General features: G+C 43.4%; 1 protein-coding gene across 8 annotated transcripts in view; it reads right to left on the reverse strand.

Moving 5' to 3' along the window:
• The window catches only part of LOC118396389 (inositol hexakisphosphate and diphosphoinositol-pentakisphosphate kinase 1), an 83,921-nt gene that overhangs the window by 39,117 nt on the left and 24,835 nt on the right, over positions 1-19,969 (reverse strand). For all 8 annotated transcript variants that reach the window (XM_052465428.1, XM_052465427.1, XM_052465426.1 and 5 more), the window contains exons 11-15: positions 15,939-16,025; positions 15,585-15,660; positions 15,323-15,432; positions 8,670-8,755; positions 5,630-5,755 (exon numbers count right to left, since the gene is read on the reverse strand). In XM_052465428.1, the coding sequence (XP_052321388.1) occupies positions 5,630-5,755; positions 8,670-8,755; positions 15,323-15,432; positions 15,585-15,660; positions 15,939-16,025 (485 nt within the window). The remainder of the gene's footprint in view (positions 1-5,629; positions 5,756-8,669; positions 8,756-15,322; positions 15,433-15,584; positions 15,661-15,938; positions 16,026-19,969) is intronic.

Raw genomic sequence — 19,969 nt, forward strand, 5'->3', positions numbered from 1 at the left:
AGCACTGAGACGGCACTTGTGAAGGTGGTAAATGACATTTTAATGGCATCGGACCGAGGCTCTGCATCTGTCCTCGTGCTCCTAGACCTTAGTGCTGCTTTTGATACCATCGATCACCACATTCTTTTGGAGAGATTGGAAACCCAAATTGGTCTACACGGACATGTTCTGGCCTGGTTTAGGTCTTATCTGTCGGAAAGATATCAGTTTGTCTCTGTGAATGGTTTGTCCTCTGACAAATCAACTGTACATTTCGGTGTTCCTCAAGGTTCTGTTTTAGGACCACTATTGTTTTCACTATATATTTTACCTCTTGGGGATGTTATTCGAAAACATAATGTAAACTTTCACTGCTATGCGGATGACACACAGCTGTACATTTCAATGAAACATGGTGAAGCCCCAAAATTGCCCTCGCTAGAAGCATGTGTTTCAGACATAAGGAAGTGGATGGCTGCAAACTTTCTACTATTAAACTCGGACAAAACAGAGATGCTTGTTCTAGGTCCCAAGAAACAAAGAGATCTTCTGTTGAATCTGACAATTAATCTTAATGGTTGTACAGTCGTCTCAAATAAAACTGTGAAGGACCTCGGCGTTACTCTGGACCCTGATCTCTCTTTTGAAGAACATATCAAGACCATTTCGAGGACAGCTTTTTCCATCTACGTAACATTGCAAAAATCAGAAACTTTCTGTCCAAAAATGATGCAGAAAAATTAATCCATGCTTTTGTCACTTCTAGGTTAGACTACTGCAATGCTCTATTTTCCGGCTACCCGGATAAAGCACTAAATAAACTTCAGTTAGTGCTAAATACGGCTGCTAGAATCCTGACTAGAACCAAAAAATTTGATCATATTACTCCAGTGCTAGCCTCTCTACACTGGCTTCCTGTCAAAGCAAGGGCTGATTTCAAGGTTTTACTGCTAACCTACAAAGCATTACATGGGCTTGCTCCTACCTACCTCTCTGATTTGGTCCTGCCGTACATACCTACACGTACGCTACGGTCACAAGACGCAGGCCTCCTAATTGTCCCTAGAATTTCTAAGCAAACAGCTGGAGGCAGGGCTTTCTCCTATAGAGCTCCATTTTTATGGAACGGTCTGCCTACCCATGTCAGAGACGCAAACTCGGTCTCAACCTTTAAGTCTTTACTGAAGACTCATCTCTTCAGTGGGTCATATGATTGAGTGTAGTCTGGCCCAGGAGTGGGAAGGTGAACGGAAAGGCTCTGGAGCAACGAACCGCCCTTGCTGTCTCTGCCTGGCCGGTTCCCCTCTTTCCACTGGGATTCTCTGCCTCTAACCCTGTTACGGGGCTGAGTCACTGGCTTGCTGGGGCTCTCTCGTGCCGTCCCTGGGGGGGTGCGTCACCTGGGTGGGTTGATTCACTGTTGTGGTCGGCCTGTCTGGGTTGCCCCCCTTGGGTTGTACCGTGGCGGAGATCTTTGTGGGCTATACTCGGCCTTGTCTCAGGATGGTGAGTTGGTGGTTGAAGATATCCCTCTAGTGGTGTGGGGGCTGTGCTTTGGCAAAGTGGGTGGGGTTATATCCTTCCTGTTTGGCCCTGTCCGGGGTGTCCTCGGATGGGGCCACAGTGTCTCCTGACCCCTCCTGTCTCAGCCTCCAGTATTTATGCTGCAGTAGTTTATGTGTCGGGGGCTAGGGTCAGTTTGTTATATCTGGAGTACTTCTCCTGTCCTATTCGGTGTCCTGTGTGAATCTAAGTGTGCGTTCTCTAATTCTCTCCTTCTCTCTTTCTTTCTCTCTCTCGGAGGACCTGAGCCCTAGGACCATGCCCCAGGACTACCTGACATGATGACTCCTTGCTGTCCCCAGTCCACCTGGCCATGCTGCTGCTCCAGTTTCAACTGGCCTGGGCCCTAGGACCATGTCCCAGGACTACCTGACATGAGGACTCCTTGCTGTCCCCAGTCCACCTGGCCATGCTCCTGCTCCAGTTTCAACTGTTCTGCCTTACTATTATTCAACCATGCTGGGTCATTTATGAACATTTGAACATCTTGGCCACGTTCTGTTATAATCTCCACCCGGCACAGCCAAAAGAGGACTGGCCACCCCACATATGCTCTCTCTAATTCTCTCTTTCTTTCTCTCTCTCTCGGAGGACCTGAGCCCTAGGACAGTGCCCCAGGACTACCTGACATGATGGCTCCTTGCTGTCCCCATTCCACCTGACTGCTGCTGCTCCAGTTTCAACTGTTCTGCCTTATTATTATTCGACCATGCTGGTCATTTATGAACATTTGAACATCTTGGTCATGTTCTGTTATAATCTCTACCCGGCACAGCCAGAAGAGGACTGGCCACCCCACATAGCCCGGTTCCTCTCTAGGTTTCTTCCTAGGTTTTGGCCTTTCTAGGGAGTTTTTCCTAGCCACCGTGCTTTTACACCTGCATTGTTTGCTGTTTGGGGTTTTAGGCTGGGTTTCTGTACAGCACTTTGAGATATCAGCTGATGTACGAAGGGCTATATAAATAAATTTGATTTGATTTGATTTGATATATATATATATATATTATATATTATATATATATATATTATATATATATTATATATATTATATATATATATTATATATATATATATAATATATATATATATTATATATATATATATATATATATATATATATTATATATATATATATAATATATATATATATTATATATAATATATATATATATATATATATATATATTATATATATATATATTATATATATTATATATATATATATAATATATAATATATAATATATATATAATATATATATATATATAATATATATATAATATATATATATATATATATATAATATATAATATATATATGTACGTACGTACGTATGTATGTATGTATTGCTCAAAAAAATAAAGGGAACACTTAAACAACACAATGTAACTCCAAGTCAATCACACTTCTGTGTCCACTTAGGAAGCAACACTGATTGACAATAAATTTCACATGCTGTTGTGCAAATGGAATAGACAACAGGTGGAAATTATAGGAAATTAGCAAGACACCCCAAATAAAGGAGTGGTTCTGCAGATGGTGACCACAGACCACTTCTCAGTTCCTATGCTTCCTGGCTGATGTTTTGGTCACTTTTGAATGCTGGCAGTGCTTTCACTCTAGTGGTAGCATGAGACGGAGTCTACAACCCACACAAGTGGCTCAGGTAGTGCAGCTCATCCAGGATGGCACGTCAATGAGAGCTGTGGCAAGAAGGTTTGCTGTGTCTGTCAGCGTAGCGTCCAGAGCATGGAGGCGCTACCAGGAGACAGGCCAGTACATCAGGAGACGTGGAGGAGGCCGTAGGAGGGCAACAACCCAGCAGCAGGACCGCTACCTCCGCCTACGTGCAAGGAGGAGCACTGCCAGAGCCCTGCAAAATGACCTCCAGCAGGCCACAAATGTGCATGTGTCTGCTCAAACGGTCAGAAACAGACTCTATGGGGGTGGTATGAGGGCCCGACGTCCACAGGTGGGGGTTGTGCTTACAGCCCAACACCGTGCAGGATGTTTGGCATTTGCCAGAGAACACCAAGATTGCCAAATTCGCCACTGGCGCCCTGTGCTCTTCACAGATGAAAGCAGGTTCACACTGAGCACATGTGACAGACGTGACAGTCTGGAGACACTGTGGAGAACGTTCTGCTGCCTGCAACATCCTCCAGCATGACCGGTTTGGGGGTGGGTCAGTCATGGTGTGGGGTGGCATTTCTTTGGGGGGCCGCACAGCCCTCCATGTGTTCGCCAGAGGTAGCCTGACTGCCATTAGGTACCGAGATGAGATCCTCAGACCCCTTGTGAGACCATATGCTGGTGCGGTTGGCCCTGGGTTCCTCCTAATGCAAGACAATGCTAGACCTCATGTGGCTGGAGTGTGTCAGCAGTTCCTGCAAGAGGAAGGCATTGATGCTATGGACTGGCCCGCCCGTTCCCCAGACCTGAATCCAATTGAGCACATCTGGGACATCATGTCTCGCTCCATCCACCAACGCCACAGACTGTCCAGGAGTTGGTGGATGCTTTAGTCCAGGTCTGGGAGGAGATCCCTCAGGAGACCATCCGCCACCTCATCAGGAGCATGCCCAGGCGTTGTAGGGAGATCATACAGGCACGTGGAGGCCACACACACACTACTGAGCCTCATTTTGACTTGTTTTAAGGACATTGCATCAAAGTTGAATCAGCCTGTAGTGTGGTTTTCCACTTTAATTTTGAGTGTGACTCCAAATCCAGACCTCCATGGGTTGATAAATTTGATTTCCATTGATAATTTTTGTGTGATTTTGTTGTCAGCACATTCAACTATGTAAAGAAAAAAGTATTTAATAAGAATATTTCATTCATTCAGATCTAGGATGTGTTATTTTAGTGTTCCCTTTATTTTTTTGAGCAGTAATATATATATATATATATATAAAAATAAATCATATCGGCCCGCCGTCTAGTCATCTAAAAATAGTCACTTTCCACTTGGTTTGCTAGGCTTTGCTTGGAAGAGTAGTTAATCATGCATTGTCTAGTGTAGGTAGTATAAACATTATTTTAGAAAGCATACATGGAAAGGGAAAGCCTAATACAGATATAGTGATGTTACTACAGTACCTTGGGATTAGAACATTACAATAAACCTGGGTATAAAAATGACACTAGGCAGGAAGGGGAGAGTGGACCTTGTACATATGGGGACAATTCAAAATACAAAAAAAAATATTGTGTAAAACACAATCTGGACTCAAAGATTTTGCTTGACTAATGAACAAGACCTGGCAAATTCCATGTTGAATAATCCTGCAGTGTGTTTGTGCTTAGTGTTTCATTTTTGTTAGAAATGGAGTGTGATTAACAATCTTTACAAGACAGTGCATCTTCTAAAATGCCCATATGACATTTTTCAGGAAGAGAGAGAAAGCAACAAGCTTTTATTCAGAAAATCGGACTCCTCCTCTGAACCTAAAACAAAACGTGGCACCCAGTATGTAAAGAACAGTAACACGTGAGGTCATGGTAGAGAGCCTTTGGAGGAGGTGAAATGAGAGAGTAAATGTCAAACGGAAAGAAAGGTGTTTGTCTTCGTTTGAGATTGGATTCCCCTTCAGAATGAGAAAGGCAGGCAGAAGTGACGCTGGGACAAATCCTCACCAGATCATAACGCGTTTGAGACTTTGAGACTTCCAAATCTCCCATTGACCTCAATTCATGATTTACAACAAAAAAACTGAGTTAAGCACATGGATCTCAAGTTAGCCTTTGGGACATTGTGTAAAGTCCTGAGTTTTTCCTCACTTTGTGACTTCACAAAGAGAAATTAGGGGCTCTGTAAATGTGTTACTGGATGTTGTGACAGACAGAATATGCAGAGACATTTTCTTATCAATCACTTTACAGCTTTATCTACATGTAATTCAACTGCTGTTTATAGCAGTAGTTGAATGTATTTACATTGAAACCAGAGGTGCTTTAAAATTATTTGGGTTTGACTAAATTGTGCCCATACAAACTCCCATCTAGCCCTAGGTCCGTATATAGAATTAGTATACAGTCCAGTGTAGTGGTGAGATGTGGCGTGACCAGTAGTACAGTACTGCACCTTGTCCTCCAGGGTACATGCAGCGGAAGGCCCTCCCAAGCTCCTCAGCCTGTACTCTGCCTGCCGGGGTCAGCTCCCCTCCCCACTTCAACACCAGCAGTAGAGACGGACCCTCCTTCGGACCTTCTGTACAACAATAATACACATGCACGCACACACACCTGCATTAGGTCCTGCAGTTAAATCACAAAAAAAGCAGAAAGGGTCAAAAGTACACTACATGACCAAAAGTATGTGGACACCTGTCGAAAATCTCATACCAAAATCATAGGCATTAATATGGAGTTTGGTCACCCTTTGCTGCTATAACAGCCTCTACTCTTCTGGGAAGGCTTTCCACTAGATGTTGGAACATTGCTGCGGGGACTTGCTTCCATTCAGCCGCAAGAGCATTAGTGAGGTCGGGCAATGATGTTGGGCGATTAGGCCTGGCTCACAGTCAGCAATCCAATTCATCCCAAAGGTGTTCGATGGGGTTGAGGTCAGGGCCCAGTGCAGGCCAGTCAAGTTCTTCCCCACCAATCTCGACAAACCAGGATCTCACTTTGTGCACGGGGGCATTGTCATGCTAAAACAGGAAAGAGTCTTCCCCAAACTGTTGCCACAAAGTTGGAAGCACAGAATTGTCTAGAATGTCATTGTATGCTGTAGGGTTAATATTTCCCTTCACTGGAACTAAAGGGCCGAGCCCAAACCGTGAAAAACAGACCCAGACCATTATTCCCCCTCCAAACTTTACAGTTGGCACTATGCATTGGGGCAGGTACTGTTCTCCTGGCATCTGCCAAACCCAGATGAATCCGTTGGACTGCCAGATGGTGAAGCGTGATTCATCAGAGAAAGCATTTCCATTGCTCCAGAGTCCAATGGCGGCTAGCTTTAAATCACTCCAGCCGAAGCTTGACATTGCACATCTTAGGCTTGTGTGCGGCAGATCGACCATGGAAACCCATTTCACGAAGCTCCAGATGAACAGTTATTGTGCTGACGTTGCTTCCAGAGGCAGTTTGTGAAGACAAACTATGTTTACGAGCTACGAGCCTCAGCAGTCCTGTTCCGTGAGCTTGTGTGGCTTACCACTTCACGATTGAGCCATTGTTGCTCCTAGACATTTCCACTTCACAATAACAGCACTTCGTTGACTGGGGCAGATCGAGCTGGGGAGAAATTTGACGAACTGTCTTGCTGAAAAGGTGGAAATCTACTGGATCAAGGTGAAACGTTGAAATTCACTGAACTCTTCAATAAGGCCATTCTACTGCCAATGTTTGTCTATGGAAATTGCATGGATGTGTGCTCGATTTTAAAAACCTGTCAGCAAAGGTTGTGGCTAGATTGCCATATCCACATACTTTTGTATATACAGTTGAAGTCGGAAGTTTACATACAAGTTTTAATGACTCCAACCTAAGTGTTTTTCAACCACTCCAAACATTTCTTGTTAACAAACTATAGTTTGGCAAGTTGGTTAAGACATCTACTTTGTCCATGACACAAGTCATTTTGCCCCCAAAAATTTACAGACAGATTATTTTACTTATAATTCATTGTATCACAATTCCAGTGGGTCAGAAGTTTACATACACTACGTTGACTGTGCCTTTAAACAGCTTGGAAAATTCATGGCTTTAGAAGCTTCTGATAGGCTAATTGACAACATTTTAGTAATCTGGAGGTGTACATGTGGATGTATTTCAAGACCTACTTTCAAACTCAGTGCCTCTTTACTTGACATCATGGGAAAATCAAAAGAAAAATCAGCCAAGACCTCAAAAAACAAATTGGAGACTTCCACAAGTCTGGTTCATCCTTTGGAGCAATTTCCAAACGCCTGAAAGTACCACGTTCATCTGTACAAACAATAGTACGCAAGTATAAACACCATGGGACCACACAGCCGTCATACCGCTCAGGAAGGAGACGCGTTCTGTCTCCTGGAGATGAATGCAATTTGGTGCATAAAGTGCAAACCAATACCAGAACAGCAGCAAAGGACCCTGTGAAGATGCTGGAGGAAACAGGTACAAAAGTATCTATATCCACAGTAAAATGAGTCCTATATCGACATAACCTGAAAGGCCGCTCAGCAAGGAAGAAGCCACTGCTCCAAAACCGCCATAAAAAAGCCAGACTACGTTTTGCAACTGCACATAGGGCCAAATATCATACTTTTTGGAGAAATGTCCTCTGGTCTGATGAAACAAAAATAGAACTGTTTGCCATAACGACCATCGTTATGTTTGGAGGAAAAAGGGGGAGGCTTGCAAGCCAACGAACACCATCCCAACGTGAAGCACGGTGGTGGCAGCATCATGTTGTGGGGGTGCTTTGCTGCAGGAGAGACTGGTGCACTTCACAAAATAGATGGCATCATAAGGATGGAAATTATGTGCGTATATTGAAGCAACATCAAGACATCAGTCAGGAAGTTAAAACTTGGTTGCAAATGGGTCTTCCAAATGGACAATGACCCCAAGCATACTTCCAAAGTTGTGGCAAAATGGCTTAAGGACAACAAAGTCAAGGTATTAGAGTGGCCATCACAAAGCCCTGACATGAATTCTATAGAAAATTTGTGGACAGAACTGAATAAGCGTGTGTGAGCAAGGAGGCCTACAAACCTGACTCAGTTACACCAGCTCTGTCAGGAGGAATAGCACAAAAATTACCCAACTTATTGTGGGAAGCTTGTGAAAGGCTACCCAAAACGTTTGACCCAAGTTAAACAATTTAAAAGCAATGCTACCAAATACTAATTAAATTGTATGTAAACTTCAGACCCACTGGGAATGTGAGAAAGACATAAAAGCTGAAATAAATCACTCTACTATTATGCTGACATTTCACATTTTTTAATAAAGTGGTGATCCTAACTGACCAAAGACAGGGATTTTTTTACTAGGATTAAAATGTCAGCAATTGTGAAAAACTGAATTTAAATGTATTTGCCTAAGATGTACGTAAACTTCCGACTTCAACTGTATAGTGCATGTGTAATCATGAACATGACCAGATAGAGTGTACGGTTGTGACTCCCTACCTTCTTCCTCACTGGAGGCTTTGGGCTGTCCGTTGGGCAGGTACGTGAGCTGCACTTTCCTGTTGATGCCTGAGAAATGCCCATACCTGGAAGACACACGGGGTATCTTCACTTAATGAACCTTCAGTCATCATTATACATGTACAACACACACACACAAACCCAGACATGTGACATTGAACTCAACTCCAATCTAAATCTGTCAAGTCAGGAAGTACATTTTTCAAAAGACACACATTTTTAAAATATAAATATTTTCTTGGATTGAATTCAATTATTTATTGGACTGAATTTCAATGAATCACCCGAATTTTTTTTTTTTTCTCCCTCCCATGGAATTGACTCCAACCTTGCTGGACACGTTTCATTTCAGAACCATGGTTGAGAACAGTCTCCCACTAGCTTCAAACGCTAGCTAGCAGGTGCTCAGTCTGTCAGTCAGTAAGTGGCTAGTTAGGCTAGGCTAAACTAGCTGCCTACCATGTTTCTGGAAACGTGTTTTGGGTTGTTTTTTTTTGTGTGAACTTTGGACACCCGCTGTCACTGTGTGTCACTATTAATCCCTTATGTGCCATACCAGTGCTGTCCTTTGGGATGTGACAGGCGTTTGGTTAAAGTGCATAGCACTCAGGGGTGAAAGACGACACCATTGGGATTCCACCCACCCGGTTGTGTAAAATTGTCTCTCGGCCTCCCCTGTGGTTTGCGATACAGTGCTGTGGCAATAGTGAGGGCTGCGCTATGTAACAGCAGCTGTTCAATGCACCGGCTATGATAATAATTTAGCATATCCGACACTAATAGAAACATACTGTCCTCTAATTGGAAAACGTTTAGGAGTCCTTGGGACAAACATGTTTTATGACAAGACTTACAGACCAAGTACATGATGGCCCCGTGATGGAAAATGGATTTGATAGGCGATACGATCAGTGTTAACGACTGATCCTGCATTCCCCATAGCTTTAGCCCACGTTGTGTGCATGTAACCGTACTCAACTACATTGTGTCTGTTAAAGTCCTGTCACTGGTTGGGACACTCAAGGACATTCAGAGACTTGTCCCGAAGCCACTCCAGCATCGTATTGGCTGACGCTTAGGTTCTTGGTCCTGTTGGAAGGTGAACCTTCACCCCAGTCTAAGGTCTTTTGCGCTCTGGAGCAGGTTTTCAGAAAGGATCTCTCTGTACTTCGCACTGTTCATCTTTTCCTAGATCTTGACTCGTTTCCCTGTCATTGAAAAGAAATCCCCACAGCAAGATGCCGCCACCACCACGCTTCACCATAGGGATAAGTGCTAGGTTTCAGGCGAAAGAGTTCAACTAGGTTTTAGCAGACCAGAGACTCTTGTTTCTCATGGTCTGAGTCTCTGCAGAGACCTGAAAATAGCTGTTCAGCAACACTCCCCATCCAACCTGACAAAACTTGAGAGGATCTGCAGAGAAAAATGGGAGAAACTCCCCAAATACAGGTGTGCCAAGCTTGTAGCGTCATACCCAAGATGACTGGAGGCTGTAATCGCTGGCAAAGGTGCTTCAAAAGTACAGAGTAAACAGTCTGGATACTTATGTAAATGTGATATTTCAGTTTTTAAATTTGCAAACATTTCTAAAAACCTTAGTGATCTTGAGGTATTGCGTGTAGATTGATGAGATTTAAAAAAATCAATTGTAGAGTAAAGCTGTAACGTAACAAAATGTGAAGAAAAAAAAATCAAGGGTATGTATAAAAATATATATTTTTAAAGAAAATATACAGTACCAGTCAAAAGTTTGGACATACCTACTCATTCAAGGGTTTTGCTTTATCTTTACTATTTTCTACATTGTAGAATAATAGTGAAGACATCAAAACTATGAAATAACAAAAAAAAAGAAAAGAAAAAAAAACAGTTAAACAAATCAAAATATATTTTATATTTGATTTTCTAAGTAGCCACCCTTTGCCTTGATGATAGCTTTGCACACTCTTGGCATTCTCTCAACCAGCTTCATGAGGTAGTCACCTGGAATGCGTTTCAATTAACAGGTGTGCCTTGTTAAAAGTTAATTTCTTAATCCGTTTGAGCCAATCAGTTGTGTTGTGACAAGGTAGGGGTGGTTTACAGAAGATATTTTATTAACCTTTTTACTAGGAAAGTCAGTTAAGAACAAACTCTTATTTACAATGACAGATAGCCCTATTTGGTAAAAGATCAAGTCCATATTATGGAAAGAACAGCTCAAAATAAGCAAATAAATTACAGTCCATCATTACTTTAAAATACATGAAGGTCAGTCAATGCAGAAAATATCAAGAACTTTGAACGTTTCTTCAACTTCAAGGGATAAATTGATTAGAGTTAACTGCACCTCAGATTGCAGCCCAAATAAAAGTAACAGACACAACAACATCAACTGATCATAGGAGAATCAGGCCTTCATGGTCGAATTGCTGCAAAGAAACCACTACCATCTCTGTACTTTGTTCTGTTAATCTTTCCCTTGATCCAGACTAGTCTCCCTGTCACTAAAAAACATCCCCACAGCATGATGCTGCCACCACCATGCTTCACCATAGGGATGGTGCCAGGTTCCCTCCAGGTGTGACGCTTGGCATTCAGTCCAAAGAGGTCAATCTTGGTTTCATCAGACCAGAGAATCCTGGTTCTCATGGTCTGAGAGTCCTTTAGGCAAACTCCAAGCGGGCTGTTATGTGGCTTTTACTGAGGAGACGCTTCCATCTGTCATCTCCCTGACCAAGGCCTTTCTCCCCCGATTGCTCAGTTTGGTTGAGCGGCCAGCTCTAGGAAGAGCCTTGGTAGTTCCAAACTTCTTCCACTGTGTTCTTGCGGACATTCAACGCTGCAGCAATTTTGGGTACCCTTCCCCAGTTCTGTGCATTAACACAATCCTATCTTGGAGCTCTACAGACAATTCCTTCAACCGCATGGCTTGGTTTTTGTTCTGACATGCAGCGTCACCTATGGGACCTTATATAGACAGGTGTGTGGACTTTCCAAATCATGTCCAATCAATTGAATTTACCACAGGTGGACTCCAATCAAGTTGTAGAAACATCAAGGATGATCAATGAAAACAGGATGCAAATGAGCTAAATGTCAAGTCTCATTGCAAAGAGTCTGAATACTTATGTAAATAAGGTCTTTTTTTTCTTCACTTCGTCATTATAGGGTATTGTGTGTATACATGTTTTAATTTTTTTTTTAAATCAATTTCAAAATAAGGCTGTAACAAAATGTGGAAAAAAGTCAAAAAGTCAGAATACTTTCTGAATGCACTGTAAATACACAGTACCAGTCAAAAGTTGACACTCATTCAAGGGTTGTTTTTGTACTATTTTCTACATTGTAGAATAATAGTGAAGACATAAAAACTATGAAATAACACATATGGAATCACGTAGTAACCAAAAAAAATAAAAACATATTTGATGACAGCTCTGAAGACTCTTGACATTCTCTCAACCAGCTTCACCTGGAATGCTTTCCTAACATTCTTGAAGGAGTTCCCACATATGTTGAGCGCTTGTTGGCTGCTTTTCCTTCACTCTGCGGTCCAACTCATCCCAAACCATCTCAATTGGGTTGAGGTCGGGGGATTGTGGAGGCCAGGTCACCTTATACAGCTCTCCATCACTCTCCGTCTTGGTAAAATAGCCCTTACACAGCCTGGAGGTGTGTTGTGTCATTGTCCTGTTGAAAAACAAATTATAGTCCAACAAAGCGCAAACCAGATGGTATGGCATATCGCTGCAGAATGCTGTGGTAGTCATGCTGGTTAAGTGGCCTTGAATTCTAAATATAACAGACAGCATCACCAGCAAAGTACCCCCACACATCCTCCTCCTCCATGCTTCACGGTGGGAAGCACACATGCGGAGATCATCCGTTCAACTACTAGGCCTCTCACAAAGACACGGCGGTTAGAACCAAAAATCGCACATTTGGCCAGATTTCCACCGGTGTAATGTCCATTGCTCATGTTTCTTGGCCCAAGCAAGTCTCTTCTTATTATTGGTGTCCTTCAGTAGTGGTTTCTTTGCAGAAATTCAATCAAGAAATCCCACAAATGTACTTTTAACAAGGCACACCTGTTAATTGTAACTGCATTCCAAGTGACTACCTCATTTAGCTGGTTGAGAAAATGCCAAGAGTGTGCAAAACTTTTGACTAGTAGGCTTTCTCTGTGTGTATGTGTGTGTGTGTGTGTGTGTGTGTGTGTGTGTGTGTGTGTGTGTGTGTGTATGTACAGTTGAAGTCGGAAGTTCACATACACTTAGGTTCGAGTCATTAAAAATAATTTTTCAACCACTCCACAAATTTCCTGTTAACAAATTATAGTTTTGGCATGTCGGTTAGGACATCTACTTTGTGCACGGCATAAGTAATTTTTCCAACAATTGTTTACAGACAGATTAATTCACTGTATCACAATTCCAGGGGGTCAGAAGTTTACATACACTACGTTGACTGTGCCTTTAAACAGTTGGGAAAATTCCAGAAAATGATGTCATGGCTTTAGAAGCTTCTGATAGGCTAATTGACATCATTTCCCCCAAAAAAAAAAAGATTTAGATGCAAGTGGCTGTTCCACTGGATGTCATAAGGTGTATGCACCAATTTGTAGTCGCTCTGGATAAGAGCGTCTGCTAAATGACTTAAATGTAAATGTAATTGGAGGTGTACATGTATTTCAAGGCCTACCTTCAAACTCCGTGCCTCTTTGCTTGAAATAATGGGAAAATCAAAAGAAATCAGCCAAGAACTCAGAAAAAAAATTGTAGACCTCCACAAGTCTGGTTCATCTTTAGGAGCAATTTCCAAACGCCTGAAGGTATCACGTTCATCTGTACAAACAATAGTACGCAAGTAAACTCCATGGGACCACGCAGCCGTCACACCGCTCAGGAAGGAGACATGTTCTACCTCCTAGAGATGAACGTACTTTGGTGCGAAAAGTGCAAATCAATCCCAGAACAACAGCAAAGGACTTTGTGAAGATGCTGGAGGAAGCAGGTACTAAAGTATCTATATCCACAGTAAAACTAGTCCTATATCAACATAACCCTGAAAGGCCGCTCAGCAAGGAAGAAGCCACTGCTCCAATAACGCCATAAAAAAAAGCCAGACTACGGTTTGCAACTGCACATGGGGACGAAGATAGTACTTTTTGGAGAAATGTCCTTTGGTCTGATGATACAAAAATAGAACTGTTTGGCCATAATGGCCATTGTTATGTGTGGAGGATAAAGTGGGAGGCTTGCAAGCCGAAGAACATCATCCCAACCGTGAAGCACGGGGGTGGCAGCATCATGTTGTGGGGATGCTTTGCTGCAGGCGGGACTGGTGCACTTCACAAAATAGATGGCATCATGAGGGTGGAAAATTATGTGGATATATTGAAGCAACATCTCAAGACATCAGTCAGGAAGTTAAAGCTTGGTCGCAAATGGGTCTTCCAAAATGGACAATGACGCCAAACATACTTCCAAAGTTGTGGCAAAATGGCTTAAGGACAATAAAGTCAAGGTATTGGAGTGGCCTTCACAAAGCCCTGACCTCAATCCTATAGACAATTTGTGGGCACAACTAAATAGCATGTGCGAGCAAGGAGGGCTACAAACCTGACTCAGTTACACCAGCTCTGCAATGCTATCAAATACTAATTGAGTGTATGTAAACTTCTGACCCACTGGGAATGTGATGAAAGAAATAAAAGCGGAAATAAATCATTCTCTCTACTATTATTCTGACATTTCACATTCTTAAAATAAAAGTGGTGATCCTAACTGACCTAAGACAGGGAATATTTACTAGGATTAAATGTCAGGAATTGTGAAAAATTGAGTTTAATGTACTTTGGCTAAGGGGTATGTAAACATCCGACTTTAACTGTATATTTTTTTAAACATACTGAAATGACTCTGGGCCTTTGTATTTGATCCAACCAAGAATGTTGTCCTTGGTTATTGTCAATGAGGTGCTAATGGTAACTGGTTAATATGCAATCTCATTATCAACGGGCTCTAACAGTAAGCCTACATATAGTACACAGAGGATGAGACGAGTGAAGAGGAGGGCGAAGGGATAGTGAGAGGAATTACAGGGCAACTTTCAGAACGACATGCATTGCAGACAACAAAGCACTCTCCCAAACGCACGCGGGCACACGCACACTGTTGTGGCTAGTGTTCCCTGATTCTAAGTGCAGTATAACATCCCTCATCATTCTGAATAGGGGTTAATGCTAGCAGTGGTTACAGTGAGTGCGGAGAACAAGGAGGAGTGAACCTCTTCCTTGGGGGGGGGGGGCGTACTGAATGTCATTCAAGCCGGATTCCCTTTGGAGATATAGAAAGGAGGGAGGAAAAGAGATAGGGAGGGAGGAAAAAAGTTAGAGACGCATGGAGGAGGGGGGTGTTCACAAAGTAAATGTGAAATCTACTAGGCTGGAGTGGGCTTAGTGAATAAGGCTAATTCAATCTGTGTATTGGGCTACAGACACACACAGGAGGTTTCTACACCAACACGTCACAGACACAGCAGAGCAGATCACTTATCACCTTATGCATGGTCGATAAAATGGACAGATCATGGCATGATGTGGGTGTGTGTGTGTGTGCCTATAACCCAGCCATAAGCGTCTCACTCACATCTCCAGGACAGTCTTGAGCTGCTCCAGTTTACCCTTCTTCTCCTCGATCTCACAGTCTGTGTGCTGCCCCAACTCAACCAGTAGGAGCCGGGCAATGTCCAGCACCTCCTACACACACACACACACACGACTGACATCAGTCAAACTAATTTGTCAAAGTGCTTAACAGTAACCAAAGCCTTAACCCCTACAAAGAGCAAGCGAAGGCAACACACTGCAGGTTCCTGGGTTACAGGCAAAGAAGAGATACTTGGACTGACCTGTAGCTGTTTGGGCTTCTTCAACTTCAGTTTCCCTGACTTGTACCCTCCGTACTTCTCAAACAGCTCAAAGAACCTGAAAAAAGACACAACAAAAACAACATTGAGAGACAACAGGACTGGGGAAGGTGATTTACAAGTTGTATTTGTTATATAACATTGATCAGAAAGTCATTAAACGTTGCGTGTCAAATTCTGTCCAGTGGGAATGGGGAGAGGGGGCATTTAAGGAGCAGGTGATGTATCCACTGGGAATGGGGAGAGGGGGCATTTGGGGAGCATGAAGACGTATCCACTGGGAATGGGGAGAGGGGGCATTTGGGGAGCAGGAAACAGGAAGATGTACAGACTCACAGAGGGTGTCTGACTTCCATCTTCATTTTCTGTTTGGGGGTGCGGTCTCCGTGGCGGATGATGGCGATGACACAGCGCAGCTCCATCCTGCGGGACAGGTGACATTAAGGTTGCAAAGCTTTGGATATCTTACCAAAGTTACTGGAATACTCAGTAATTTATACTTGAAAAACACACAAACATACAGTTGAAGTCGGAAGTTTACATACACATTAGCCTAATACAGTTAAACTCAGTTTTTCACAATTCCTGACGTTCAATCCTAGTAAAAAAATCCCTGTCTTAGGTCAGTTAGGATCACCACTTTATTTTAAGAATGTGAAATGTCAGAATAATAGTGGAGAGAATTATTTATTTTAGCTTGTATTTCTTTCATCAGATTCCCAGTGGGTCAGTATTAGTATTTGGTAGCATTGCCTTTAAATTGTTTAACTTGGGTCAAATGTGTCAGGTAGCCTTCCACAAGATTCCCACAATAAGTTGGGTGAATTTTGGCCCATTCCTCCTGACAGAGCTGGTGTAACTGAGTCAGGTTTGTAGCCCTCCTTGCTCACACATGCTTTTTCAGTTCTGCCCACACATTTCTATAGGATGAGGTCAGGGCTTTGTGATGGCCCCTCCAATACCTTGACTTTGTTGTCCTTAAGCCATTTTGCCACAACTTTGGAAGTACGCTTGGGGTCATTGTCCATTTCGGAAGACCCATTTGCGACCAAGCTTTAACTTCCTGACTGATGTCTTGAGATGTTGCTTCAATATATCAATTTTCCTGCATCATGATGCCATCTATTTAGTGAAGTGCACCAGTCCTTCTTGCAGCAAAGCACCCCCATAACATGATGCTGCCACCCCCGTGGTAGGCATGAGGACTGCAGATGTGGCCAGGGAAATAAATTGCAATGTCCGTAATGTGAGCCGCATAAGACAGCGCTACAGGGAGCCAGGACGGACAGCTGATCGTCCTCGCAGTGGCAGACCATGTGTCACAACACCTGCACAGGATCGGTACATCCGAATATCACACCTGTGGGACAGGTACAGGATGGCAACAACAACTGCCCGAGTTACACCAGGAAAGCACAATCCCTCCATCAGTGCTCAGACTGTCTGCAATAGGCTGAGAGAGGCTGGACTGAGGGCTTGTAGGCCTGTTGTAAGGCAGGTCCTCACCAGACATCACCGGCAACAACATTACCTATGGGCAGAAACCCATCGTCGCTGGACCAGACAGGACTGGAAAAAGTGCTCTTCAGTGACGAGCCGCAGTTTTGTCTCACCAGGGTTGATGGTTGGATTCGCGTTTAAGGGTTGATGGTCGGATTCGTCGAAGGAATGAGCGTTACACCGAGGCCTGTACTCTGGAGTGGGATCGAGGTGGAGGGTCCGTCATGGTCTGGGGCGTTGTGTCACAGAATCATCAGACTGCCTGCAATGACAACAAGCTCAGTCTCAATGCTGTACGTTACAGGGAAGACATCCTCCTCCCTCATGTGGTACCCTTCCTGCAGGCTCATCCTGACATGACCCTCCAGCATGACAATGCCACCAGCCATACTGCTCGTTCTGTGAATGATTTCCTGCAAGACAGGAATGTCAGTGTTCTGCCATGGTCAGTGAAGAGCACGGATCTCAATCCCATTGAGCACACCTGGGACTTGTTGGATAGGAGGGTGAGGGCTAGGGCCATTCCCCCCAGAAATGTCCGGGAACTTGCAGGTGCCTTGGTGGAAAAGTGGGGTAACATCTCACAGCAAAAACTGGCAAATCTGGTGCAGTCCATGAAGAGGAGATGCACTGCAGTACTTAATGCAGCTGACTGTTACTTTTGTGACCCCCCTTTGTTCAGGGACACATTATTCCATTTCTGTTAGTCACATGTCTGTGGAACTTGTTCAGTTTATGCCTCAGTTGTTGAATCTTGTTATGTTCATACTAGAGGTCGACCGATTATGATTTTTCAACGCCGTTACCGATGCCGATTATTGGAGGACCAAAAAAGCCGATACCGATTAAAATCGGCCGGTTCATTTGTATTTTTTTTTTGTAATAATGACAATTACAACAACTGAATTAACACTTATTTTAACTTAATATAATACATCAATAAAATCCATTTAGCCTCAAGTAGATAATGAAACATTCAATTTGGTTTAAATAATGCAAAAACAAAGTGTTGGAGAAGAACGTAAAAGTGCAATATGTACTATGTAAGAAAGCTAACGTTTCAGTTCCTTGCTCAGAACATGAGAACATATGAAAGCTGGTGGTTCCTTTTAACATGAGTCTTCAATATTCCCAGGTAAGAAGTTTGAGATTGTAGTTATTATAGGACTATTTCCCTCTATACCATTTGTATTTCATTAACCTTTGACTATTGGATGTTCTTATAGGCACTTTAGTATTGCCAGTGTAACAGTATAGCCTCCGTCCCTCTCCTCGCTCCTCCCTGGTCTCGAACCAGCAACACAACGAAAACAGCCACCACATCGAAGCAGCGTTACCCATGCAGAGCAAGGGAAACAACCACCCCAAGGCTCAGAGCAAGGGAAACAACCACCCCAAGGCTCAGAGCAAGTGAAGTTTGAAACACTATTAGCGAGCGCTAACTAGCCAGCCATTTCACTTCGGTCACACCAACCTCATCTCGGGAGTTGATAGGTTTGAAGTCATAAACAGCGCAATGCTTGACGCACAACGAAGAGCTGCTGGCAAAACACACGAAAGTGCTGTTTGAATGAATGTTTACGCGCCTGCTTCTGCCTACCACCGCTCAGTCAGATACTTAGATACTTGTATGCTCAGTCAGATTATATGCAACACAGAACACGCTAGATAATATCTAGTAATATCATCAACCATGTGTAGTTAACTAGTGATTATGATTGATTGTTTTTATAAGATAAGTTTAATGCTAGCTAGCAACTTACCTTGGATTACTGCATTGGCGTAACAGGCATTTGGGCAGGTTCAAAACCTACAAGCGGTTGCAAGCGTTACTCTACTGGCCACATCTGAGCATGGATGTGAAGTCACACATCCGAAATTGTCAGGTTTGTCAAATGTACAAACCAGAAGGTAGAAAGCCTGCTGGCAAGTTGCAGCAAACGGTGGTTACCCGACCTTGGGAAATGTTAGGAGTGGATTTGATGGGTCCATTTCCTAGAAGCTCCAATCAGAATGTGTACATGCTTGTTTTTGTTGATTACTATTCAAAGTGGGTGGAACTCTTTTCCCTGCGTCAGGCCACAGCAAGGACCGTCTCTAACATCCTTACGAAAGAGATCCTGACTCGCTGGGGAGTGCCTGATTACATCCTGTCTGATCGAGGTTCCCAATTTGTCTCTGATCTCTTTGAGGAGACCTGCCAAAGATGGAACCTGAGGCAGAAGTTGACCACGGCCTATCACCCACAGACCAATCTCACTGAGAGAGTAAATCGAACCTTGAAGACAATGATTGCTTCCTATGTAGGGACCCAGCACAAACACTGGGACAAGCACCTTCACGAGTTTCGATTTGCCCTGAATTCTGCTGTGCAAGAGTCCACTGGAGTCACACCTGCAGAGCTGAACCTAAGTCGTCCTCTCCGAGGACCCTTGGATATGGTGCTACAGCCCCAGCAGCTTACTCCAGACGCTGCTTGCTATGACCAGGTAGGCCATCTCCATGACTTGAGAGCTCTTGTCTCAAAGAACATGATCCAGGCTCGACTCAAGCAGAAGAGAAATTATGATAAGAACAGACGAGACATGCAGTTCCAGCTTCGTGATCGGGTGTGGCTTCGCTCTCATCCTTACTCGAAAGCTGAACAATTCTTCTCGGCCAAGCTCGCTCCTAAATGGCAAGGACCATATAGGATTGTGGAGCAGATGGGCCCTTTGAACTACCGAGTGGTGAAAGAGGACACGGGTGAAGATATGCGCATTGTCCATGTCTCACGCCTTAAGGCCTGTTACCCCTCGGCTGAGGAATTGAGGTGATTGAGCGCCGCAAGGTCCTGGATATCTTTGAAGAGGATAGTGAGGATACTT

This window comes from Oncorhynchus keta, chromosome 17 (genome assembly GCF_023373465.1).
Source record: "Oncorhynchus keta strain PuntledgeMale-10-30-2019 chromosome 17, Oket_V2, whole genome shotgun sequence".
NCBI classification, from domain to species: domain Eukaryota; kingdom Metazoa; phylum Chordata; class Actinopteri; order Salmoniformes; family Salmonidae; genus Oncorhynchus; species Oncorhynchus keta.